This window comes from Marmota flaviventris, chromosome 8 (assembly GCF_047511675.1).
Source record: "Marmota flaviventris isolate mMarFla1 chromosome 8, mMarFla1.hap1, whole genome shotgun sequence".
NCBI lineage: Eukaryota > Metazoa > Chordata > Mammalia > Rodentia > Sciuridae > Marmota > Marmota flaviventris.
This window is the reverse complement of record NC_092505.1, coordinates 119,527,270-119,554,093: the sequence shown is the minus strand read 5'-3', so window position 1 is coordinate 119,554,093 and position 26,824 is coordinate 119,527,270. Positions and strand designations below refer to the sequence as shown.

The 26,824-nt window shown below is 37.2% G+C and overlaps 1 protein-coding gene across 1 annotated transcript in view; it reads right to left on the bottom strand.

Annotated features, from left to right (window-relative positions):
• The window catches only part of Slc9a9 (solute carrier family 9 member A9), a 537,647-nt gene that overhangs the window by 375,626 nt on the left and 135,197 nt on the right, over positions 1–26,824 (bottom strand). Inside the window, exon 5 of the mRNA XM_071615577.1 lies at positions 26,587–26,702. Within this exon, the coding sequence (XP_071471678.1) occupies positions 26,587–26,702 (116 nt within the window). The remainder of the gene's footprint in view (positions 1–26,586; positions 26,703–26,824) is intronic.

The following is a 26,824-nucleotide window of genomic DNA, read 5'->3' as shown; positions in this document are numbered from 1 at the left end:
AGGAATTCAAATCCCTGGGGTTAAGAGTCTTCACAAAGCAAGGAGAACCAATCTCGTTCTGTCACCAGTGGTCGCCCTAAATCACTCACAGGACCCTGAGAGCCAGTGCTCCTTAAATTTTACACAGGGGCTTCACTTTCCATGGTTTTGACCTCTCCAGCCAAGCTGATCCCTAAAAATGATCCAGTCAATAAAGAAATATTTTCTAAGAAATTATGTGAATCCAATTTGCTCCAATGTGCAACATCCTTCTTTTAACACATAAAGAGCAAGTATGGGCTGGGCACTGACTTTCAAAACTTCTGTCCTGCAGGTCTGTCTTTGATCGCTGCTGAGAATGAACTGCTTTCATTAAAACAGAGCCGTTCTGTTCCCCAAACCAGCAAGCCAGAAGCTCTCTCAACCACAGCTGTTTCCCAGCTGTCCATGAGCTGTTGAATGACTTCAAATGGTTTTTCAGTGTGTTCTTGAAATCCCAGCCTCAGAACACCTGGAGTCTTGCTTTATCCACTTTCAATATCCGGAAGCATTTATATAGTTTGTTGTCATCTATTATCGTCTCCAATTCTGTTCTGTGATGCCAACTTTCCATAACTGGGCTTCCAACTTCTAAAGCAAGACCTTGGTGCCAAGACCTTGCTATTCATAACTCTGTTCTGCAGTGGAGGATGGTGGCTGGGAACCTGACTCTGATGTCAGACCAATCAGGGTTGAGATCCAAGTCGTGATGTATGAACTGGGTGACCTTGAGCCTCACTAAGCCTCATTTAAGCTTCAGTCGTCAAATGAGGATAAAAATATTTCCTTCCTCATAAGTTTTTGGAGAATGATTAAGTAGGTTCATTTTTTTGCAAAGTGCCTGGCATATTGAGAGTACAAATAGTGGTCTTTATTATTAGTGCTACTGATCATGTTGTTGAACCCATTAGGGGGTCTGTCCATAAAATGGAATGGTCCTTTCTACTCTATTTTCCCTTTGATGCTCAAAAATGACTTCTAGAGAAAAAAAAAATCAGCAGGCAGAGAAGGCATATAAATTCTTCTCTGACTCTCTTTTTCCTCACAAATTAGCCCTTGATTATCTGCATTTGAGGAAAAAAAATACCTAATTTCTATTTTATATGCATTTACTTTCTTTTTCTGGGTCCTAGGGTCCTCATCTAAAAATGAGGTTGAGCAAGACTGTCTTTAAGGAAACAATAATGTGAAGAGAGCACCCACAGAATGTGAGAACATCTTCCCCACATGCACCTCTGATAGAGCATTAATCTCCAGAATATATAAAGAACTCAAAAAACTTAACACCAAAAAGAAAAAAAATAACTCAAATAACCCAATCAATAAATGGGTAAAGGAACTTTACTTCACAGAAGAAATAGTCAATCAACAAACATATGAAAAAATGTTCCACATCTCTAGCAACTAAAGAAGTGCAAATTAAAATTACACCGAGATTCCATCTCACTCCAGTCATAATGGCAATTATCAAGAATACAAGTAACAATAAATGTTGGTGAGGATGTGAGAAAAAAGGTACACTCATACATTGCTGGTGGGACTGCAAATTGGTGCAACCACTCTGGAAAGCAGTGTGGAGATTCCTCAGAAAAATTGGAATGGAGCCACCATTTGACCAAGTTATAGGGTTATACCCACTCCTAGATTTATACCCAAAAACTTTAAATGAGCATATTACAGTGACACAGCCACATCAATGTTTACAGCAGCTCAATTCACAATAGCTTAGCTATGAAACCAACCTAGGTGTCTTTCAACAGATGGATGGATAAAGAAAATGTGGTATATAAACACAATGGAATATTACTCCACCTTAAAGAAGAATGAAATTGTAGCATTTGTGGGTAAATGGGCGGAAATGGAGGATATCATGCTAAGTGAAATAAGCCAATTGCAAAGAACCAAAGGTCGAATGTTTTCTCTGACATGTGGACACTAATTCATAGTAAGGGGTGGGGGAGGGAAGAGTAGAGGTACTTTGGATTAGACAAAGAGAGTGAAGGGAGGGGAGGGGGCATAGAGGTAGGAAGGATAGTGGAAGGAACCAGACACTATTACCCTGTGTGCATATGTAATTACATGGCCTGTGTAACTTTACATCACATAAAACCAGAAGAGTGAGAAGTTATACTCCATTTATGTCAAAATGCATTCTACTGTCATATATAACTAATTAGAAGAAATTAAAAAAAAAAAGATGGTCTTTAAGGTCCTTCCACACCTAAAATGTCTACAATTCTCATACTCCAAACTCCAGGGATGAAGTGTTCACATTTTTCTAATTATGCAGATGGCCCCTGGGTCAGGGGTATGATATGCATAACAGCAAAGGCAGGGCAGAACAGCATCAAGGCAGGTGATCATGAGATTGACCCTTCTCTACCTGAAAGAGGAGACAACTGTCGTAATGTCAAGTGCACAAGTCCTCACTTTGACCCTGACCTCTCAGGTAATAACACAGGACACCCCCAAAGAGTGCCTTAGCTCAGTGCTCCCTTGCTGATGATGAGCAGGTCTTGCTGTCTGTGGCCTTGGATGGGAATGGAAAACCCCTAATCATAGGCTTGTCTCCTGCAGAGGAGACACATGGCTCACAGCTCCTCCTGCTGATGTGTTATATTCTTCACTCAGCCTAAATATTGGCTCAAGGTGAGGAAGACCAAGCCTTCTCTCTTCCAGAGTGGTCCAGTGGTTGTGGGCCCTCTGTTTATGCCTAGATCACCACTGTCTTATATTTTTATATTTTAACTACTGCCAATGGTGTGTCTGCACCCCCCACCTTTAGACTGAGAGCTTCTGTCTGATCACCATTGTCTGCCTCAGTGACTCCCCCAGCGCCTACTACATAGCCAGTGATCAATAAATGTCTGTCGCAGGAAATCAATAATAAAACAAGAACTTGATTTTTGACTGTCAGGTTTCATTTTCATCCAAAGCTTGATTGGCACATCACTCCTCTCTTTTGAGAAATAGCAGTGGTGTAGGATGAAGGATATCAGGTATGCGTTGTCTCCCGTCTCTGCCACTCATGAGCCTCTGTAAACTCAAATAAAGCACTGAAGTATTTAGAATCTCTATTTTTTTTTTTTTTTTGAAACAGGGAAAATCAAATAGCTGTGGTGGTGATCAAATTAGATGATACATTTGTGCACACTTAGTTAATGACTGTTAGCACTAGATGACATGCTCTCCAGGTAGTCGAATTCAGATAGAGCTTTTAATTGTGTGCCAATTAGTGGCTTTCAGTACTTTCTACACCTTTGGCTCCAGTGCAGCCGTTTCTTTGATGGGTGGAATAAGGACAGGGCTGATTTTGGAACTGGCTAAAAGTTAGCTAGAGTCAGTAAGATATTTTGATGATATACATGCAACAACACGGTCTAGAAATCTAAGAAAACAGAAATCCTATTCATATCTATTATCCATTGACTTGCTGTGAAATTGCAAGTCGATCCTAAAATTTCTCTGCACCTTATTTATTTCACCTCAGAAGTGGGTCGTCTGCACCCAAGACAATGATGTCAAAAAGAACCGAAGCCCCGTATGTGGAAGTTATTTGAGTTCTTTGAAAGAGATATACAGTATAAATCCAAGCTGTTATTTTTATTTCTGAGTAAATTTGCTCAAGAATAGAACCTGGGTTTATGCCACGGTGTTTTATAGACTCAGGTTTATGTAGAGGCTTTTAAACGGATGCTGTCGCAGTGTGCTTAACATGGAATCAGATAGGGACAGAAAACGGTCCAGAACTGTGAAATGACAATGTGCAGGTGACACACAGACTGTGTGGTGAAGATAGCGGTCTGTTTTGGGTCTCCAGAAGGTGCTTTCGGTGGGAAGTGAACTGCCATCAGGTCCTCTGACTCCCCAGAGGTATCATTTCTCTTCCCCTTGGAATTCAATGAAAGCACACGGATAATTCACTCACTGCTCCACAACAAAAGCAGTACAGCATTTCCATACCAAATATTAGAATTTTTTGTTGATTATGTTGTGATTTTGTTTTTTTGGTTTTTGTCTTGGGTGAAAATTAGTGTCTCTTGAATTCTTATCTGGAGTGTTGATAACACACCTGATGAAAAGCCACAAACCTGGTGCAGCCTGAAAAATGTGAAATGCAGAGACAAAGAGGACTGGAAGGTTAAAAAAAAATACATGGTTCTAGAAAGAAGACACCATCCAAACAAAAGAAGTAAATGAAGGCCACAATTAAATATTGAAACACAACAATGAAGAGAAAGTGTGATCAAAGAGACTGAAGGAAAACAAAACTAGAACACAAAAATTCTTCTGGTTATGCCAATGTTGGCAATCATCTCTCCTCTCTTACAAAAAAAAATTAATAAAGATTTTAACCGAGGAGTTCAATGACAAATGAAAAAATATGAGAGACAGCCCAATTAAGTCACCCTTACTGAAGAGGCTTTTCTCCAAAAATAACAGTTCTGCTTTTAATTATAGGTTCTGGGGTCTGTTAATCAGCCATCTTCCTCAAGGCTAAGCTCAGTGCAAATAACAGAGAAGGATTCAGCAAAATGCCCTGTTTAATTAAAAAGAATTTAATTAAAAATATTTTTATACACATGACCAATCACCATTATTTATGCAGATGTTCCCTCGTGCTTCTTTGGAAATGCTCCCCACCCCTGCTTTAAAAATATGCTGTGCTTCTGCAAGAACTCCAGTGAAATGTGAAGCACCATGACTGGTAGTTAATACCTATTTTTATCAAAACAGCAGTGCAGCTCACACATCACCCGAGCAGCCGTAACCATAGTAACCCCAAATAGAAAGGGTCTTCGGATTATCAACACAATCAAAGGTAAGATAGTTCATGTGCCTCTGGAATAGTTACACTGCAGTAAACTTTAAAGGACAAAGGTGGCTCTTTTTTTTCCCCCTACTACTTAAATGTTAAGTGAAAACTGTGACTTGCAAATATGGTGTGTGGAGATGCTTTTCATTTTAGACCACTATGATTTCCTCAAAGTGTTAATAATAGAAAAGATGAAAACTGAATTCTGCACATTTCTCTAGTGCTTCTGAAATCTGATTGTGCCACAGAGACGATAATAATTTTGCCAAGTTGGAGAATTTGTTCCAGAGAAAAACCCCACACTCAGAAGCCTTGAAAAATGAGAAGCCATTATTTTGTGTCATCCAGGCACCCAAGGAGAGGACGGCTATGGGTAATGACACCCCTTCGTGGGCTGAACTAGTCAGTGACTCAGGGTGTGGACTGGTTGTCAAATTAGGAAGGAAAGGCACCTTTAATTAGAGAAGCTGTGCAACTGGTTTGAAAAGGCAGTGAAGTACCAACCCAAACAAAGAACTGGGTTGGGCTTTATAATTTATGGTTGGGGCAGGATGGAATGGGAAAGGATGAGGGGAAGGAAATAAATTGTCCATGCTTAATTATTCTAGTAGAGGAACTATGATCTAGACAACCCCAAACAAAGAACAGTAGAGAAGTCTTTATAAATACTCTTTGCAATTCCTGATACAACTACAGGGACAACATCTGGAAATATTGGGGAAACCCCTATGAATTAAAATATTTCAATGTGCAGCAAGTACTACAAAAAGTAGATTCCGCATGAAGACAGATATAATTGGATTATCATTCCTTTTTAATCTCCTTACTTTTGGAATTTGCCACAGGAGTGGCAAGTAATGAAATATGAGAAAACAGTTTCTTTAGTATGACTCTTTCAGACGAGATGGGATATCTGGCACTTTTATGCTCAATAATAAATGAATAAGAAGGCCAAGGAAGTGTTAGCTCTAAAGCAAATGAAGCCCCCAGAAGAATAATTGTTACTAAAAATTCACTTTAAACCTAAGCAATTTAAAAATAATTTCCTATAGAGCATTTCATTTGATCTGACAATTTCTTCTTTCTGGCAAACATTGGAAGGCATTCTCTGTTTCGTTGTTTTGACAGCATCTATTTTAGGGATGCAGAAAGTGGGGTTCTGAGAAGTTGAAGAACTAAACTGTGATGCTCCGATGCTCATGACACTCATCTTGTAATGAACAGACAACATCCAGGATGCTCCGTCCACTGGAAGACCTGATCCCACCTGGTCTTTAGATAACTCTCCCACACCATCACATGCCTATTTTAGTTTTAGTGGCAGTTCCTCTTGAGATTGAAAGTTGATGATCCATCCCTAACTGTGATCCTTTTATGCAGTTTCCCGGGACCTCTCCTCTAGGCATTTCACCCACAAATAGGAGCTGGGGCTACCTTTTCCAGAGTCCTCACTCATGCTTTCCCTGGAGACCAATTCACCCCAGAGTTAGAGTGACACCTAGCAGTGGTCTTAGGTAGTGCATGCTGGAAAACATTTGGACCTCAGAGACAGACAGGGGCCAGGTCACAGCAGGGTTTGAGCATCCCTGGAAGACAATAGCTCCCAGAGGCAGAAGTCTTAGAAGTTCTACTGGAGAACTTTCTCCCCTTTTTTTAGGCTCCTGGGAACTAAGATAAGTTTACATTATCTTAGCAGGGAATACATATGAGGAAGATTTATTTATTCTAAGAAGTAAGACATACCACCCTTAAAATGACATGCATGTCCTATGAGTTCATAAATGGATATTTATTGATGTCCAGAAACATCAGTGCAGAGTCTACTTTGCTCTCTATAATTCACCACTCCTACGCAGAAAAGCAAATAGTCCACTTATTGGTTTTTACATTCACTGAGTCTCTGGACCAGCAATGTTAGCATGAGTGGGCACTTGTAGCAATGGGTCCTTAGATTCCACTCTGGACTCACTGGATCAGAATTTCTGGAGGTGGGACCTAGTAATATGTATTTTGACAAGCTCTCCTAGCGAGTCTTATGCATGCTTAAGTTGGAGAACCACTAGAGCAGTAAATAATCACAACCATCATCACATTCCTCTAGAAAAATAAAACCAAGAAAACTTAAGTGGCCAGCTTGAATTTTCCCTGTGCATTTGCAATATGAACTGAACTAGATCTCAGGTCTTCTAATACTCCTTAATAAAAATATCCTGGTGTTACGACACTTGTCAAGTGGAGGTTGCCTGGACATTAACAAAACAGACATTGACTTTGTATCCGTATTCCTTTTGGCTTCTAATTTCAATAAATGAATTATCATCCATGCATTTAATTTGGTCTTCAGACAGGATAATGCCACAGTGAATTTTCTAAATTCAATTAACATGAGCCAGTAGTCTCTTTATGAAAGCCAACATCCAGTGCTCAGGGCTGCATCGAGCATTTTAGATTCTTTGCACACTTCAGCTGCTGGAGCAAGTCAGGAAGTGTGACTTACACGTAAAATGTGACTTCTGTGCATGTTTAAAAATTCATGTCATGCACAATATCATATCGAGTATGAAGATTTTCCTTTTAAGATCTTTTCAGTATACTTCTTGGTGATTTACTAACATGGCATAAAAATGTTTGGTTAATTTTTTCACTTTTATGAGATTCTGAAGTTTACTTTTTTGAGTACACAGATGTCCTTACACATACATGCATAAACGTGGTCATAAAGTATATGCCCTTTTCTAATTTGCTTGTTTTATTTTAATAATATGTGTTTCTTTTACCTTTTTGACATCTTTTCTTATCTTGAACTCCCATCTCCCCTCTTCACAAGTAACCCATATTTACAATCTAGTTTATGTCTCACCAATTTCTCTTTATACTAAACTTTTCTTTGTTATAACCACCACATGTATTTTTAACAGATGTTAGATGAGATACTACAACTGAGGAAGAAAGAAAAATAATTGCTATAGTTAGATACACAATCTTAATTTTTCTTTTTTCTTTTCTTTTGTAGTGCTGGGGATGAAACCCAGGAACTCTGGCATGCTAGGCAAGCACTCTACCACTGAGCTCTGCCCCCCCCCCACCAGCCTGAGATACACAATCTTAAAGCACTTTTTTTTTTTTTTTAGTTGCATGAGGTATAGCCATAGGGACTATTTTTTCTTCAATCTCTTGCCCATATTAAGATTGCTAAAGGGTCTCAAGTTCCCAGTCTAGAGGTTAAGATTTGTAGCAGAAGTTCTTTTGCTATTTGTAAGTTGTGAGTCTCATACTCCTGTAAGGGGAGGCTGGAATGTTTGCCCCTCTTCTCAAGCCTATGGAAAAGCACCTAGACCATCGTACAGCTTAAGATGTCACCCATGGAGTTTGGGGACACATGCGATAATATTTGCCTCTCTCCTGAGAAATCTCATAGGCTGAGATTATTTAGCTTCTCTGATAGTGGCTTATGAACAATCAAATAAAAAGGTTCTTTTTCTCATCTCTTTCCCCACCATAGAGAATTCAGAAACTGTATCTACCAAAGGATAAATAAGGCTTGGAAGAAAGGGGTAAGAATCCAACCCAGCTGCTCTCTTGAAGGCAGACAGTCTGCGCAAGGTTAGGGAGGGTGGGAGAAATGAGAACTTGCTTTATCACATGACATTGGACATAGGCGCCACGGACCTGAGTTTGTAGGAGCAACTTAAAGAAACAAAAGTTTTTATCCAGCAAGTAGGAAAGAAGTAGCCCTAGAACACTTTTAAGGGGACAGTAGAAGAAAAACTAGTCCCTATGGCGTTATACTTCATAAGTCCTGCTTTTCAAGGTACAAAGTGTGTAGGTAACCTTGAATAGGTTATCTATGCATAAATACATGACAGTGACAATCATTTTTAAAAATTTGAATCATATTGTGTATACTGTTTACTGCATCTTACTTTACCCAGTCGACAATGCCTCCCTGGAAAATTCCCAAATCAACTGAAAGCTCACTCATTTATCCTCTTTAATGGCTACATGATGTTGTATAGATGTCCTACAATCTATCCTCTTAAAAAAATGCTGCAATAAACATCCTTGTATATACATCCTTCAGAACTAGTGTTTTTACTTCTGTGGCACAGACTGCCAAGGAGTCATCTTGCTGGATCAGAAGGGACTATGCATTTTAAGTTATAATAGCTGTTGCCAAATTGCTTTCCAAAAATCTGTTAATGATTCTCATTTCCACTAGAAATGTGTGAGTCCACTTTTCCCTGAATCCCTGCCAGCAGTGACTGTTAGTTGGTGTTATAATTGTTGCCAAACTGCTAGGGATAAAATGATATGCTGTTACTTTATTTTACATTTCCATGACTTCCCGGGAATCCAACCTTTCACATTTGCGGCCCATGTAGGTTTCCTCCTCACAGTCTCTGTTCACGTTTCTGCCATTTAAAAGAGTCCTTTGTATATTAGAGGTAGTCTTTGGTATTTAAATGATTGCCCCCAGTATGTTGTTTATCTGTTGACTTTGTTCATATTATATTTTTCCATTTAAAAGTACTTTCTCTTACGTAGTCAAATGTACCTATTCCTTCATCTAGGTTTCCATCTTTCATTCAGAAGAATTTCATGTCCATAATCTCTTAACATAGATTTATAAATTGTCTTACAGGAATTTTTAACTTTATCATTTACATTTTAATTCTAAGTGTATTTTTGCAAATGATTATATCAGGTCCAGTTTTATCATCTTCTAAAGGGATAGACAGTCAATTGTGCAGTACCATTTATTGAATATAAACCATATTTCCCCACAGAATTGAAATACCACTTCTGACAAATTCTCATGTATGCTGAGATCTGTTTCTTGATTCTCTTTTTTCTACAGGACCTTCTACCCCTAGACCAACATCATATTGATTTGGTTATAATGGTTTTATAGCATAGTCTTATCTCTGATTGATAGATATGTTTCATATTTCTATTCTACATTATACATTGTAAGATAATTTGTCCCATTTCATTGGAATTGTATTGAATTTTAATATTAATTTGGGTGAAAATGACTTTTATGAAAGTATTCTTCCCATCACCAAGATGATGATCTAGTATAAACTACTGGTTTTCTCCTCAAAACCAATAAGGGAGACTGTAAAGAAAAATGGAATTGGAACAAATGACAAGTACAGAGGCTATGAGAAATCCCTGGGAGAAGGAGGGTTGTCTTGGGTCACTGTGTGCAGGAGGGAGTCATGGAGCTCAGAAGAATGCAGTAGCCTCCAGCAATAGGCAGCTGCATGCAACCGTGAACAGAAAAATTAGGGGGAAAAAACTGTTTAAGTCCTGCCTTTTGGCTCACTTGCATTTCCATGAAGTAATTATTGTTCAGTTCCTTGCTATACAAAACACACAATTATCCAGGCACTGGGGAAAGGTGTTCACCAGGGAAATACCAGGGCAGTGCAAAAGATCTGGGGTTTAAAGTTGATGAGAATAAATGGAATCTGAGCAGCCTCCTTACCTACAAATCCTAGAGCCTGTAAATTGCCAATGTCATTCCTTTCTAAAGGTCTAAACCCTGCCCAAGGAGTTAGCTAGGACAGGGTTTCTCTACTATTGACCATTTAGGCTAAATAATTATCCACTGTGTGTGTGTGTGCGGGTGGGGGGGGGGATGTTCTGTGTACATCAAGTTTAACAGCATCCTTCATCTACTCCCCCCATTTGGTGGTTGTTGGTTGTACTGGTGATTCAGCCCAGGGCCTTGCACATGCTGTGCAAGGGCTCTACCACTGAGCTACATCCCTGGTGCTCCCCTTTCCCCACCTGCAATAAGCAAAAATTGTCTTCACGGGTAACATCTCCTCAGAGTCAATGTCACTACAGGTAAGAACTACTGAGCTAGTGAAATGATAGAAAAGTGACAGCTATAGTTTTGAGGTTCTTCTCCAATATATATCTAATTAAATACTTGAGAGTTGTAATAACTTGCAGTAAAAACAACTAGCAGAAACTAAAGTATTATAGTAGACAAATCAACATTTTAAATAAACTTATTAAATGAAGTAAAGAAATGAGAAAATACTTAAAAGGAAATATTAGGTATGAAAAATTTACTAGTGGGAAAAAATAACATAATAGACACTAGGATAAAGGATACAGCTAAAGATACCAATTAGATACATGAGAAATTCAATTGAGGAACTCTGCCAGCAGGAAACAGGAAAGAAGAGATTAAAAAGATATTTTAGAAATGTTCAGAGACATAAAGGATAGAAATAGAGTTGAAACATTCGGATAATAGGAGCACAAGATGCAGATTAAAATAAATATGTAGAGAAATATTTGAATGAATAAGGGAAAAAGAAAAATAACTTTGAGCCTACTCTTTTATATCTAGTCAAATTTCTGTTCAAATATAGGAAGACATTTTTAGGCATAAAAAGCCAAGGGGGATTAGTATCCAAAGACTAACATTAAAATCATTTTTGGAGGTGGTTTTAAAATAGAATAACCTAGAAATTGCTGGGATACATATGAGATGTAACAGGGATCACAAAGTTTACTAAACTATTTTGTTGTTTAAAAAATACTTTATGAAAAAACAAACAAACATAGGAGCAAGTAAAGGAGAAAGAGAAAATACATCCATGATTAAATCTGCTCATCCTAGAAAGATACGTCTCTACATTTGTTCATGTCTTAATTTATATGTTATATACATCAATGTTATTATTTTCTTTCTGATTAAATTTAGTCTCAAATATGCACAAATTTTGTAGATATTGCATTCTATTTCTAGATATTTGTTGCTAGAATTTGTTTAAATCAGTTGTATTTTGTATATTTATCTTGTATCCAGGCACCTCACAGTATTTTCTTTTTAATTCTAATAGTTTTTAAAATAGTGTAACATCAACAAAATATGGTAGCTTTATTTTTAAATTTTCATTGTTATGCAACTTTTACCCATTTACATTTTTTTAACTGAATATGCTAGAATCTCTGTGCCAGTTACTTCCATTTGTCTCACCACACCTCTATCTTTCTCTACATATTCTCTGCTTTGCCACACTGATCACATGAACATCATTAATAAGTTCGCAGGACCTCTAGTTTTGATTAAGTTTATCCTATGGGGAGCCCCAGGAGCAACCAGAAGGATGATGGAAAGGAAAATGTAGGTATTAATTTCCTGATGTTTTCAATTAAGTGTTACCTTGAACTAAAAATGTCCCTGATCAGAAGCTTATTGCTCTCCATAGATGATGGACTTCTCAAACTTTCTTTCATTGAGTTCTAGGGGCCACTTTCTCTCATACCTAGAATCTAGGAGTAACAACTGTTTGCCTGCTTCCAAGCTCCTGATTCCTGTCCTGTTCATTTTGGTTTTCCTATACCTACATCATGGAAAAGAGTCCTCTATAAATACAATTTTCTTGAAATCTCTATTTTTTTCATTTAGAATAATATTTGCTGTTAGATTTTGGTAAGTGCTTTGAGTTACATCTAAATTATTTTATTTTCTTCATTTTTTAAATTTCAAATTTGCATTAGTAATCCTGCTGCATATTATCAAATGCCTTTACCTCAGGGATATGATCACACATTTGATTCTCCTTTAATTTACTGGTATAATGGATTATATTGATGAATTCCATCATATTGGACCACTCTTAATTTCATGGAATGTTATGCTTAGTTAGTATTATTACTCTTTTCATGTCTTTATATATTTGATAAATATTTGTTGATGGTCTCCTCTGAGACAGGTTACAGTCTAGTCACTAAGAATACAGTAATAAACAAAATCTTTGAACTTTTACAACTAACATTGGTAGACTCTATTTAAAAGCATTGTATTTCAAACATATTTATAAGTACAAGTAGGATGGTTTAATATTTTCCTATTCTGTGCAGTTCTTTTCAGATTTTAATTTTAGGATTATGGTATCTTAAAAGAAATTGGGATATTTTCAAATTTCTGTGTGACTTGCAATAGTTTAACTTTTTTCAGAATTATTCCCTTTAAAGTTAGATGTATTTTACTGGTGACACTATCTGATCATTGGTGCCTTATCAGTGGTAATCTTTAATCACCTTTCCAATCTGTATTGTGGCATTTAGACTTCAAATTTCCCATTTATTACTGAAACAAGTTTTAAAATTTCTTTTAGAGTCAACTTTTTTTTTTTTTGCTAATGAGTTACACAAAATTTTATTTTAATTGTTTTATTATCTGAGGATATGTCTCCTTTCCATCACCCAGTCTTTAATATTTAGTCTTTGATCTTCTCAGTGAAGCTCATAAGGAATTTCATCCATCATCATGGCTTTTTAATGAATTAATTTTGGATCTGTTTATCTTTTTGTGTTATTTATTTTCTATTTTAATGTTTTCATATATTTATCAATTCCTTATTTATGACCTTTGGGTTTATTTTGTTATTTTTCTGGTTTCCTATGGTATGTTCTAAATTTCTTCACCTTTTGTTTTTCTTCGATAATGAAGATATTTAATACTACAAATATTCCTCTGATTTTCAGTCTTTTAAAAAATATCTCTGGTATTGGACCAAAATTTCTTTTTCACTTTGCATTCTAGATATTAAATAGGTTTCCTCTTGGATTTCTTCTTAATTTTTAACATTAAGGTATTTTCATTTGCTTTTTATTTATTTACTTTGGGTGATTCTAATGAGAGACGGTATGGCTGGAACAGGTGAGTTTCTGAGGACATGCCACATCTTCCCTGTGGTCTCTCCCTACTCCGTTGGTATAATGGATTATATTGATGGATTGACATGAACAGAGTAGTGTTCCTCCACTATGTCCTTCCACAATGATGTTCTGCCTCAGTTGGGCCCAGAACAATGGATTTGGCCCACAATATACTAAACCTCTGAAACCATGAGCCAAAATAAACTTTTCCTTTTCTAAGCTGTTCTGGTCAAGGATTATGGTCACAGAGACAAAAACATAAGATACATTGAAAACATTTTAAACATATTTAGCAACTACATTTTGGTGTGTGCATATGGCTTCGTGAACACCGCATTTTATTGACCATTATGCCATTTATCACATATTATATATCCTTATTCAGTGCTTTTAATCTTAAATTCCACCTTGTTTGTTATTACTGTTTTCACTCAATATTCTTTGTGTTTACGTTTTCCTGGTTTCTCTTGGCACCTCAATTTACTTACAAGTAATTTTTTTAAAAAATCATTTCTTAAGTATGTTTGATAAACTACATATAAGTAGGTGGGTAGATTTGTAATCAGTCAGAAAGACTCTCTGATGGAAAAAATTCAATCTGTTCATATTTACAACTGCCTTAAATGTTCAGTTAGACTATTTTCTAACTGGTCTCATTCTGTTATGCTATTCTTGTCTATTCCAAATAGATTTCTTATACTCAAATGGATGAATGACATGTTGGCTGGGTATCAGAGGCCTGACTTAAAAATAGGTCTTTCTGTAGTCTGAAGATATTACTCTACTATCAAGAGTTGCAGATGATAAATCCAATGGCAGTCTGATTCTTTTATATTTATAGGTGATTGTTTTCTCAGCTTTCTCTTCTTTCTTATAATTTAGGGATTTTGTCTAGATGTATACTTTAGCATTTTCTCCTCAATGCTGTCTGAAATGTGGTGAGTTCAGACAGACAATCTGCAGACTTGAGAAAGATGTACTTCATTCGTTTATTCTTCACCTTGGAACTAGTACTATTCATATGTGATGTCTCTTGGGCTTATTCATCAAATTTCTATTCTTTTCTTCTCAATTTATATCTTTTTTATATTTTGTTCTGTTCTTTTAAAAATGTTTTTCTATTTACTCTTCCACTAATTCAGGTTTTAACTTCTTCATACCCTTCTTTATCTATTCAGCTGCTTACTTGGAGAATAGTGGATTGTATTTGCCGTTGGTCCCCTTAAAATCTCTTATAAGGTTGTTTTCAATCATCTTCTGAGCCCTTTGGGAATTTACTCCCTGAGTGTGTGCTCTGCTTATTCCAACTGGTCCTTTCAGGCTTCTGTTAAGTCTTGATATGTTTTTATTTTTCTTTATTGATTTAGGGACTCAAGAGTATTGGACCACCCTCTGTGATAGCAGGCTGAGGACAGGTTGGTGGTGTGGAAGCAAGTGGGCTATTCTTCAGGACCCTGGAGGAGGCCACCACGCTACCCAGGGATCAAGGTCAAGTTCACTCATGTGGGGTCATTATCAACCTACTCCCTGCTTTCTACCAACCCTTTTCAGGCTGTAGTTGCCATCTAACATCTTCTTTGAGACAGGCATCTAGATGGTCGTGCTACTTCAAGTAGAGGGAGCTTTGTACCTGCTGTATCTGCGGAAACTGTTCAGATCTCCAGGCTTCAGTGGCGCTCAGTCTCATGTAGAGAGGCCCACAGCTCTTTACCTTTGCTAAATAAGTTAGAGTAGAATAATCAAGATTAAGGGAAGCAAGTTAAGGTCACCGTTTTCCCAGAATTCACTGGTGACCTCAGGAATATTTATGACTGATTGCAGCGTTGAGTTTTGAAATGATTGTCCTAGAGCCAAGTTACTCACTTCTAACCCTCAGTTTTGTCTTTCAGAATATAAGAGCATCAGACTAAATGGTCCCTAAGGTCTCTTTTCACAAAAATATCTTATGATTTTATTATTTTTGGATTATCTCTAAAACAATCTGCAGACATTTTCTGGATCCTTGATGTAAGAAGGCAGCTATAAATATTTTTTATGAGACAATTTGGGAAATTTTAATCTAACTGTATATTTGATAACACTTTAGGAATGTATTGACTTTCTCTTGCTCTGGTAGCAAGTTATCACAAACTTAGTGCCTTAAACCAACAAAAATTTGTTATCTTATAGTTCTGTGGTTGAATCTGATTTGGATCTCACTGGGATAAAATCAGGGTGTCTGCAGGGCTGCATTCCTTGCCCAAGGCTTCAGGGGACAGTGTCCTTGCTCTTTCCAGCTTGTAGAAGCCAGCTACATTCTTTATTTGGCTCAAGTCCCTTCCTTTATCTTCAAAGCCAGCCCTGTTTTATCTCTCAGTCCCTTTTTCCATAGTCACATCTTCCTGATCACAGCCCAGAAAGGTCCTGATTTGTAGGGACCCACGTGATTATATTGAATCCATCCCCTAAGTCATAGGTCTTTAACTTAATCACATCTATGATGTCTCTTTTGTCATGTAAATTAATGTGTTCATATTCACAAGTTCTGAAAATTAGGGCTTGGGAGTGTTATTATTTTGCCTACCACAAAAGTTACTATTACTATTTTAAGTATGATGATTATTTATGGTTAAGTTAAAACCATAAATAAAATGGGAATTTGTCGATGGCTGTTTACTTGACCAAGGATACACACAACAGCTGTAAATTACTTTTTGATGATGTAGGAATGGTTTAAAGTAAGAACATAAGATGGTTTTGCTCCAGGAATAATTCTAACTAATAACTTGTCAGAAATGACAGCATTAGAACAGACTTACTATTTTGTCAATCCTAATGAAACTAATAGGCTCTAAGGATCAATAAGACCATGCCATGAAAGTTTAATGGGGAAACTAACTTTCACTTAGAGAAACACAAGGATACAGGGATCATGAAATAACACCACAGGAAGCACACAGACCCGTTTAGAGCATGGGGCTTCCTATTGCATTGACCCAATTTCCTTGATCATAGCACAAAGAAAAGGTGGGAGGGGGCAGTGCTCTGGACTAAAAGAGAAGGCAGATAAGCGACAACTAAACCTCTCCTGTGAATCTTGTCTGGGCTCTGATTAAAGATGGAGAGCAAAGATCAGGGAGATCTGAATGTGGATGGGGTATCCAAGGATAGCAATGAATGATGGAAAATCCTGCAGGTTTGATAATAGCTTCGTGATTACATTAGAAGAGTGCCCATAATTTTAAAGATTGCTACCACAGACATGGGATAAGATGACAACGTTCAAATTTACCTTTAAAATTGTTTCCTTCAGTCTATGAAAATAAATTTATTTTATTTTTTATTTTATGATGTTTATTTTTTTAGTTGTAGTTGAACACAATAACTTTATTTATATATGGTGCTGAGGATTGAACCCAGGGCCTCGCAGTGCTAGGCAAGCACTCTACCACTGAGCCCCAGCCAAATTTAAAAAGTATGTTTGGGTTTTTTCCAAAGTAAAATGACCACATCACATATATGACACTCCTGGTGTTAACAAGCAGCTCACAGATGAATGAAGCTGGTCAGGGGGAGCATTCCACCAACCAAGTATGAAGATGCATGCAACCTATGACTATTGCCAGAGAAATTAGCAAAATGTGTATATCTTGTTCTATTATGCTGATGGTAAAAAAAAAACAACTAATCTTAGTGCTATCATAAAAATCATAACAATAAAAAAGTATCTCATTGAATCTTCATGACAAATCTTTTAAAATAATCTTATTATCCCCAGTTTGTAGATGGAGAAGCTGAGGCTCAAACTGATCAGATAGAATGGAGATGTAAAAAGAGGCCTGTCCCACATCTGGACAATGTTCTTAATCAACATTCAATGTCTATTCAATTTATTCAATAAATACTGACTGTGTGCCAGCAAAACTGAAGGATCCCTTTGTAGTTTGAGGCTTGTAGATGCTTTCTTCAATGTAGTTTTTTTTGGGGGGGGTGGGCAGGTGTACTGGGGATTGAACTCAGGGGCACTCAACCGCTGAGCCACATCCCCAGCCCTATTTTGTATTTTATTTAGAGACAGGGTCTCACTGAGTTGCTTAGCACCTTGCTGTTGATGAGACTGGATTTGAACTTGTGATCCTCCTGTTTCAGCCTCCCAAGTTGCTGGGATTACAGATGTGTGCTACTGTGCCCTGCTTCAATCTAGTTATTATTTATGGATGAAGATGATAAAGAAATGGATCCTATTAAGCACCATGTATATTTTGTCTTGTTTAATTGGAGAACTCTACAAATAATTTACATCAGCTGAATTTTTAAACTTTACATTTAATGAAGAGTTAGGTATGGACTATTTTCCCAACTGGCTACATAGGTCATCTCCATCTACTCTGTTTAGATAAATATTTATTTTGGATTCTGATTTTACCCAATTCAGGAACATTAAATGTGTCAACAAACTCTGAAACAAGGCTAACATAACGTAAATGTCAAGTTTCTTGGATTTGTTGCAAGCTGTATAAAACAAAACAGTAATGGGCATTAAGAAAAACAACTCTGAGATTGTCAGGCCTTAAGAACATGTTATTTATGTTCTACTAAGGAAAAGAACACAATCGAGACATTTGGGCCAGAGCTTATTGAATCTGCTTTTCCCAAGTCAGAGGCTGAAGTACTTAGGGTTTAGATGACACATCTATTATATTTAAATCATACAAATATTTACTGCCTTTCTCTTTCCTTTGCTTCTAACTGCATGGGTGTAAACTAGTTTATGGGTTATTATGCATTGGAGCAGAAAAATGAGACAGAGAAAAGAGACTTTACAAAGAAAATTTCAGACGTATTAGTTCAATCTCATAAAAAATAAATTGCCTGCATTTCACCAAATGCCATAATCTATACAGTGCACTGTATTTGTGCTTAATTCTTCTATTCGATTTTAAATTATTGTGGTATTTTTATTAAGGTTCATGTATTTGGCTTACAACAGTTCCATTTCTATATTGCACCATAGCAGTTCTATCCAACAAAAACATAATGCAAGCCACATACATAATTTTAGATTTTCTAGTAGTCATATTAAAAAATAAAAAGAAAAAGAAACAGGTAAAATTAATTTTAATAGGATATTTTATTTAACTCAATATCGAATGAGTAATATTTCAACATGTAATTAATATAAAAATCTATGGGCTGGGGAAACAGCTCAGTGATAAGAACCTAACCTAGTAAGAACAAAGCCCTGAGTTTTGATCCTTTGCACTGGAGTGAAAAAAAGAAAGAAAAAAGAAAAAAAAAGACCATTAAAAACCTTGTTGATGATATATTTTACTTTTTGCATATTAAGTCTTTGAAACCTAGAGTGTATTTATACTTCCATGACAGAACACCTGTACAGCCTGCCCTATCCAACATCACCTAAACCCAGGACACCCTGGATTAATTCTTCCACGATTATGAAGTAAGGATTATTTTCTAGCTTTTTAATGCTGGACTAACACTTCTGGAGTTCAAAACAGTGCATCTGTGTTTGGAGTCTCAATGCAGCTGCCTCATATAAAATGAAGGCATTTTAATCCAAATAGGAAACAGGGAAATTGATGAAGTGAGAAAATGCACAGATCACATGTGCTGAATAAGTGGCTTCCTGGAGACCTTGAGGGAAGAGTTGTCCTGTAAAACACCAGGACAAGTTTCTGGCATTTTCTGGGTGATTATTCCATACTTGATGTAATGTGCTGAATTTTTTTTTTCTTTCCCTAAAAGAAGCTACTCTATTGAATAACTTGTAGCCTGTAAAAGCCCACACTATCACAACAGCCATGGCTTGCTCTCCCTGGAAAGTGTTCAGCTCCTGACCCAGCAGGTCAACGGGGAGAAAGAAGTGCCAACTCCACAGTTGGCAAGGAGAAAGGCACTTACTTTGGTTTTAGTCAAACACGTCTTTTTCAGAGGACTGCAACCATTGTTGCACTCAGCTATCTGCTGGGAGTTCTACCCTCACCTGGTGTCACTGTCCCTCCTAGGGCCTTGGGACCCCTCATCTGTGAGAGTGAACTGTGAGGCCCAACTGCTTCACCTTTCATGTTTGAGAAGAGATCCCTTTCCACTCTGCTCCCATAGTTTCTTCCACAAAGGGGTTCATTCATTAATTTCCCAAATATGTATTGCAAAGATTCAGTTCTACATATTAGAAATATCAGACTGAAAAGAGAGCGGGCCAGAAATCCAGAAAAATAAGGACAAAACCTTCCCATCTAGGAGACAGACAAATAAATAAATATGATTTGTGCTGTGGAGGCAGGTAAGATGAGCACAGAGCCCGGGAAGCCCTGGGATTTGGAGGTAACTATCTGGGGAAAAGAAGATGCAGTTTTTGAGAGGACAGTCAGGAAGGGGTCTCACTGGCAAAGGTGATGTCACTTCAAAGGCAACATCTGAGCAAAGGCCTAGACAAGGCAAAGAGCAAGGAGAAATGCCAGGAAGAGTCAAGAAGAAGACTGACTCTGTTCAAGGCTCGGGCTGTCTGTGTTTCTACACATCTTGACGATCCCTCTCTGTCTCACCTATGCCCTATTAGGTGTATTAATCAGAATCAACATCTTGGACAGTCTAAATTTATCATACTGGGCCCCGAGTTGGTCATGAAGGAGACAGGAGGGCAGGGTGAGGTCAGAGGGCTCCTTCCCAGGTTTTCACCCTCTGCAAAATGAGGTCTGTTATGGAAAGCAGCCATGGTCAGTGGTTGGAGCTTTTGCTGTCTTGCATTTTGATTATCTTTTCTATCCTCTGCCCCATCCTCCTGCTCCCCATTTTCTGAACATTCTTGAAGAAGGGACAGCCTGCTGATTGAAGCCCTCTCTTTCCTCCCCTGCCATTTCCAAACTGTCTCTCTCTTGGGGTTCTGCCCTTAGTTACCCACTCACTGTTAGTGCTGGTGATGACCTTTATATCAGCAGCGAGATCCTCACCAGTGAGGAAAGAGGACATAAAATTAATCAAATTATAGTCAAATCATGCTAAGTGGAGCTCAACTAAAAATTGGCTGAAGGGAGTCTGAGACATGTGGGAAGAATTGGATTTAAGTCTAAATGTGTATCTATAAAAGACAAATACGAACAGATAATAACACCTAGCTAAGATTTAGCTAAATGGAAAAGAATTAATCTAAAGAAGGCCAAGAAATATCCGCCCTGGAGAGCAGAGGTTCTCCTCTGTAAATTAGTGAGTCACAAGAATTTAGGCAATAAGTGAATAATTGTGGGGTAAGATTAACTAGGTGTTCTAAGGTTGTTGAAGATCTTAAATTACACCAATTTAGCAGAGAGTGGGTTCAGCGTGCTTTAAGATAACAATTAGCTCCCGTAAAAGAAGGGAACTTAAGTGTTCCTGCTTCTCTGTGGGTTTCTGCCTTTATGAAATCATCTCTAGCATTTGCTGAGTTGGGGTTAGAAACCCAGAATATCCAGGTGTCAGACTTTGGATTGACTGACTTTCTTTAAAACAAAAGCTTTTTTTTTTTTTTTTTTTAAAAAAAAAGTCAAACCCAATCTCACAGAAATTAGAATCATGGAACGTTAGAGCCAGAAGGATATTAGCACTCTGGTTGAAACTTTGATTTTACAGATGAAGAGTCAGTTTCTTCATCTGTAAAATAGAGGGCTAGATGATGAGATTGCATATCTTCCACCTCCAAGAATCCACAAAATCTAGAGAAGCTTATTGGCTGCCCAAAGCCATACAGCTGATCCAGACTTGGACAGGGGGTTTGGTTGATTCCCAAGGTTCTCTTCATGGTTGTGAGACAATTTTGTATCCTAAAAAAAAATCCAGTCAGATCAGTTGCTTGATACAATGCAGCTAAATAATCATCTCACACAGTTGGATATTCCCCCCATTTCAATCCATTTTTCTGTATCAATGTAAACATAACCTTGGGGACATCCCCAGCCATAAGAGCGAAGCTTGAACACAACTCAGTTGTGCTTGTGGTTGGCCGAGTCACTCCAGAGAACACAACAAACCCAGTCTATAGTGTGGGGACCAGGAAACAATGGCTTCGATGCTTTTCAAGTTGCAGGTTTATGCAAAGGTGACCTGAACTAGGACCTGACTTGTAAAGCCTGACTGCCCATATGTGTCGGCAGAGAATGACCCTAACTAGCAAGAAATCACTGATGGACTGAAATACTTTGTCTTGAGTCCAAGCTTCTGGTGGCTGCCAAGCGACGACTGCATTTCCCCAGGGCAGTGCAAGTGTGCTGTGAAATCTTTCAGCAAGTGTAACATGAAATCCCCCAGCAGGGATGTAGTGGCCAGCTCATTCCTAACCCCGGGGCTGGAGCAGTCTATCCCTGTACATCATGCTGGGCCATGATCCTCTACTGCACAAGGTTCCATACCTCAGACTCACTTTCATTTCAACATCTTCTAGGAAACAGGTCAACGGCATACATTAACACCCCCACACCCACACCATAAGCAAAACGAAAGGTGACCAACTGGGAAAACATTTGTAACTCACATTACAGAAATCCCTAATATATCAAGGGCTTATCAAACTTACCAACTCTATTGGAAAAGACATCTTAGAAATAATTAGTCTTCAAAAAAATTCTTAAAAACTCTAAATATCTCAACAAATGTTCAACCTTACTCATAAAGAGAAATGCTAAGTCAAACCATGTAGAAATCTTCATCTAATATATGGGTAAAAATCTAAACTTTTGATAGACTACTGTATTAGCAAGACTGTGAAGAAGAAGGACTGTCATGTATCATGGGATGAATGCCAAAGGGTACACACTTTATGGAGAGAATTTTGGCATCTAGGAAAATTACAGATATATTTACCTTTTAATCTGTTTCTAGAAATTATCTCAAAGAAATGCTGGCAAATATCAAAAGCTATTCATTTCAAGGTTATTAATTGCAATGCCATTTATAATTGCAAAAGACAAGAACCTTAATATCCATTTATAAAGGACTGGCTGAACAGACTGCGGTGCACTATAGCTACAAAAGAGGATGAGAAAGATCTTATATATTGCAAGGTAGTAATCATCAAAATATTGTTAATTAAACAAAAGTAAGGTGGACAACCATGTGTATAGTAGCATACACCAGTGCGTGTATATTTGTGTATTTGCTTACAAATGAAAGTATAAGCTAAAAGCTGCCCAAAATGGTTGGAAAGTTGGGATAGATGGGACAGGGATGGTGGATAGATTTATTTTATTCTGTGTTGTTTTTTTTTAATTTTAGAATCCTATAGATTTTAAATCTAATTTTAAAACAAGCAGAATTAAACAGATGATCATTATTGTGCATTGACTTGTGGCTGAACCACATGGAGGAATAATTTTAAGTGATTTTAAAAGAGAGCAATTTTCAACTGTACATCCCGAGGGGGATATATTTAAAGGTTAAAAATAACCACAATGAAATCTCAAGCAGTTTTCAGTGATTGTATTTTTAGTAATAGTATATGTATTATAATTTTGAGAGCATATATTTTAAGCAAGGAAGAAATTATATTAATATAGTAGGATGAATAAAAGAAGAAAATTCAAATGCAAATTAAAATTCAAGACAATTAAAATAAAATTTCTATATACCTAAATTTGAACTGAACATACTAATAGGAATTTGTGATATGTTTTTTCCTTAACAAAAAGGGTCTAGAAACCATGACCAGCTCAGGAGCAATGAAAACCCTTACTGCCCAGATTGTGGTCTCTAAACAGACTTCCTTTTTGAAAAGACCAAGGCCTGTTGGAGGAATGGCTGGTTGTGAGTCAGGGTGCAGGAAACACACAAGGTAACGTTAGAATATCTAGTCCCACCAAATGCAAGACACTTATCAAAGACCACTGGGATCATGGCATAGATTACTGGAGAAACATGAAGAGGTTTCTGTTCATCCAAGCAGGGATGGGGTTATAGAAAGAGACAGATATTATTACCCTATCTGCATGTATGATTACACTACTGGAGTGACTCTGAACCATGTATAGTCAGAGAAATGAGAAGTTGTGCTCCATTTGTGTATAATGTGTCAAAATGCATTGTACTGTAAAATTAATAAATAAATTTGTAAAAAAATGGAACATTTTGATCATTAATAACAATAACAATAGTAGATTGAAACACATCAACTACGTTAAAATCCATGTATTCCATGTACCTCAGATAGAGCATTAATCTCCAGGATATATGAAGAACTCAAAAACTTAACACCAACAAAAACAAATAACTCAATCAATAAATGGGCTAAGGAACTGACCAGACACTTCTCAGAAGAAGAAATACAATGAGTCTACAAGTAAATATTAAAAAGTTCAACATCTCTAGCAATCATAGAAATGCAAATTAAAACCACACTGAGATTCCATTTCATTCCATTCAGATGGCAATTATCAAGAACACAAGCAACAATATATGTTAGAGAGGATGCGGGGGAAAAGGTACATACATACATTGCTGGTAGGACTGCAAACTAGTGCAACCATTCTGGAAAGTAGTATGGAGATTCCTCAGAAAACTTGAAATGGAACCACCATTTGATCTAGTTATTCCACTCCTAGGTTTATACCCAATGGACTCAAAATGAGCCCAGCCACATCAAAGTTTATACAGCTCAATTCACAATAGCTAAAATATGAAACCATCTTAAGTGTCCTTCAATAGATGAATGGATAAAGAAATTGTGGTATATATACATAGTGAAATAATACTCAGACATAAAGAAGAATGAAATTATGGCATTTGTGGGTAAATGGATGGAACTGGAGAATATTATGCTAAGCAAAATAAGCCAATCCTAAAGAACTAAAGGCCAAATGTTTTCTCTGATATGTGGGGGTAGCTAGGGAAGAATAGAGGTACTTTGGATTAGACAGAGGGTTGTGAAGGGAGGGAAGAGGATATGGGGGTAGAAAGGACAGAGAATGAATTGAACATCATTATCCTATATGCATATGTGATTACATGATCTGTGTAAATATAATTTACAACAAGAAGAATGAAAGTTATTCTCCAATTATGTATGATGTGTCAAAATGCATTCTACTGTCATGTATAACTAACTAGAACAAATTTAAAAAAAAGAGAAAAGAAATCCATGTGTTAGTAAAGATATATTTTAAAGAACCAATCTCCTGGGTAAACATGTAGAGGACACAAGGGAAACAGCTCTTTATTCTATAAATAAAGAGAATCAATTGTCCTGACTTTTTGTTTATTTATTTATTTATTTTTGGTTCTTATTTATAATATACCATGGAGTACTCAAATAGTTGAGCCGGAAAACGACTTCTTCAGGGAAAGTACCTGCTAAAAAATAGAATCTGCATAATAGGATAGAATTTGCATGCCACTAGTTTGTGATCCCTAATAAATACTGGATTAAACAGCAACCATCAATAGGTACTGAGGCCATTAAGCAGAAAAGGGAACTCTAAAAGGAGGAACTTCTCAAAATTTAGTGTGCATGTGAATTACTCAGGGAAACTATTAAATTCTGATTTACTAGGTCTGGGGTTGAGCCTGAGATTCTGCATTTGTTACAAGTCACCGACTCAGCTATGGAGGATCATTCTAAGGAAGAGAAAAGCAGCCCTGGACATTAGCAAGCCAGGCCTTGTGTTCCTCTCGGTCAGAAACAATTCCACAGAACAACATCAGACGAGGTGACTCTGTGACCATGACGGACCAAATCAAAACAAGCCTACTCCATAACCATGTCTAAACACAAATCGAGAACTTTGTCCAAACCACAAAACTGACCAAACAGCCCCCTCTCTGAAGGGACTTCTTTGCCAATTACTGCTGTAGGCTTAGTCTACTCTTTCCTCTTCTAGGTAGATTAATTGCCTTAATGTCACTTCCTGACATTACCTAAACCTGATTCCTTAAATCTTCCCTAAAATCACAAATGTAAACCCAGGTCTGCTCATAAGTCCTTTCTAAGTCCCTCTGAATCATCCCATGGTCCCACAGAGGAGCAAGTGCCCACTCTCCCGGCAGCAGGCACTGAACACTGTGTTTGTTCCCTCCAAGTGTGTTCTGTGGTCTTAGCTGGAGCAGAAATCCAACCGTGTGATGATCAGGCTGTGGCCTCCTGATGTGATGCAATAGAAGACTCACAGTGTCACCTTTAAAGTAAATTGACAAAAAAAAACAGAGCTGGACCTGCATCTGATTAAGCCTCAGCTCTAAACCCCAGTTTATAAGAAATATGAGACACCTAGGAATATCTGAAAGAACTATTTTCAGTTCAACCACAAGGCAAATTATTTTTTTAAAAAACCAATACATGACATTAAAAAATGGAGAGTAATTTAAAGATCCAAAAAAATTCAACAGTGAGAGCAATCAGTCGTAGGGCGTGTTCTTTGTTTGGACCCTGATTTGTACAAACTGTACATAAACTATCAATGATAATAAGACAACTGGGGATACCTGAACAGTGAATAGATCTCTGATATTCACAAATCATGAATGTGAATATTTTTAGGTTTTATAATGGCAGCATACATTTTTTCAAAATATTTACACATCGGATATGATGTCTAGAATTTGCTTTAACACAAACAACAGTCATGATGAGAGGGAGTGGGTGGAGGGAAGGATCAGCCATATTTGATAACTGCTGAAGGGTATATGGTGATCATTTTTACCATGCTCCCTAATTATGATATGCCTGAAAAGTTCCACAGTAAACAATTCATAAAAAATATTTTTAAAGCATTTAAGTTAAGAGATTATTGAAAGAAGAAATATCAAGGAAAATTAAGGACTTTAGCTCAAAATGGCTGAAAGTTCTATAGAAATAAATTATAATGTCTATAAAAACTTACCCATGACTCAAATTACGTTCTGACCAATTTCTTGAGAGCTAGCTGAACATTCACTAATTTCTTCTGTTGTTTTTTTTTAAAATCACTAACAGATATATCAATCGCAAGTGATGAGAAATAAGGAATTATTATTAGGAAGACTTAGGTAATGGCCTTTGGAGAAGCATTCAATTTAAACGTTTGCCTCTTAAAAAGAAGGAAATGTATTATTTGAGCAGTTACCTGGATCTGTAGCAGATAACATTGAGCCAAAAAATAAACAGTCGGTGAAATGAAAGTCTCCATTTTTCAACTGGCCGGCATATATCATCGCCTTGACAAAACCATACACAATTAACCTGTAAAAGAGAAAAATAAGATCTTTAAATATTGAGTGGAGTCCTGTGTAAACCAGTTATCACTGCAAACATTCCTCCTGAACAGGCATTCTGCACAACCACCCCATCCTGCCCGTTCATGG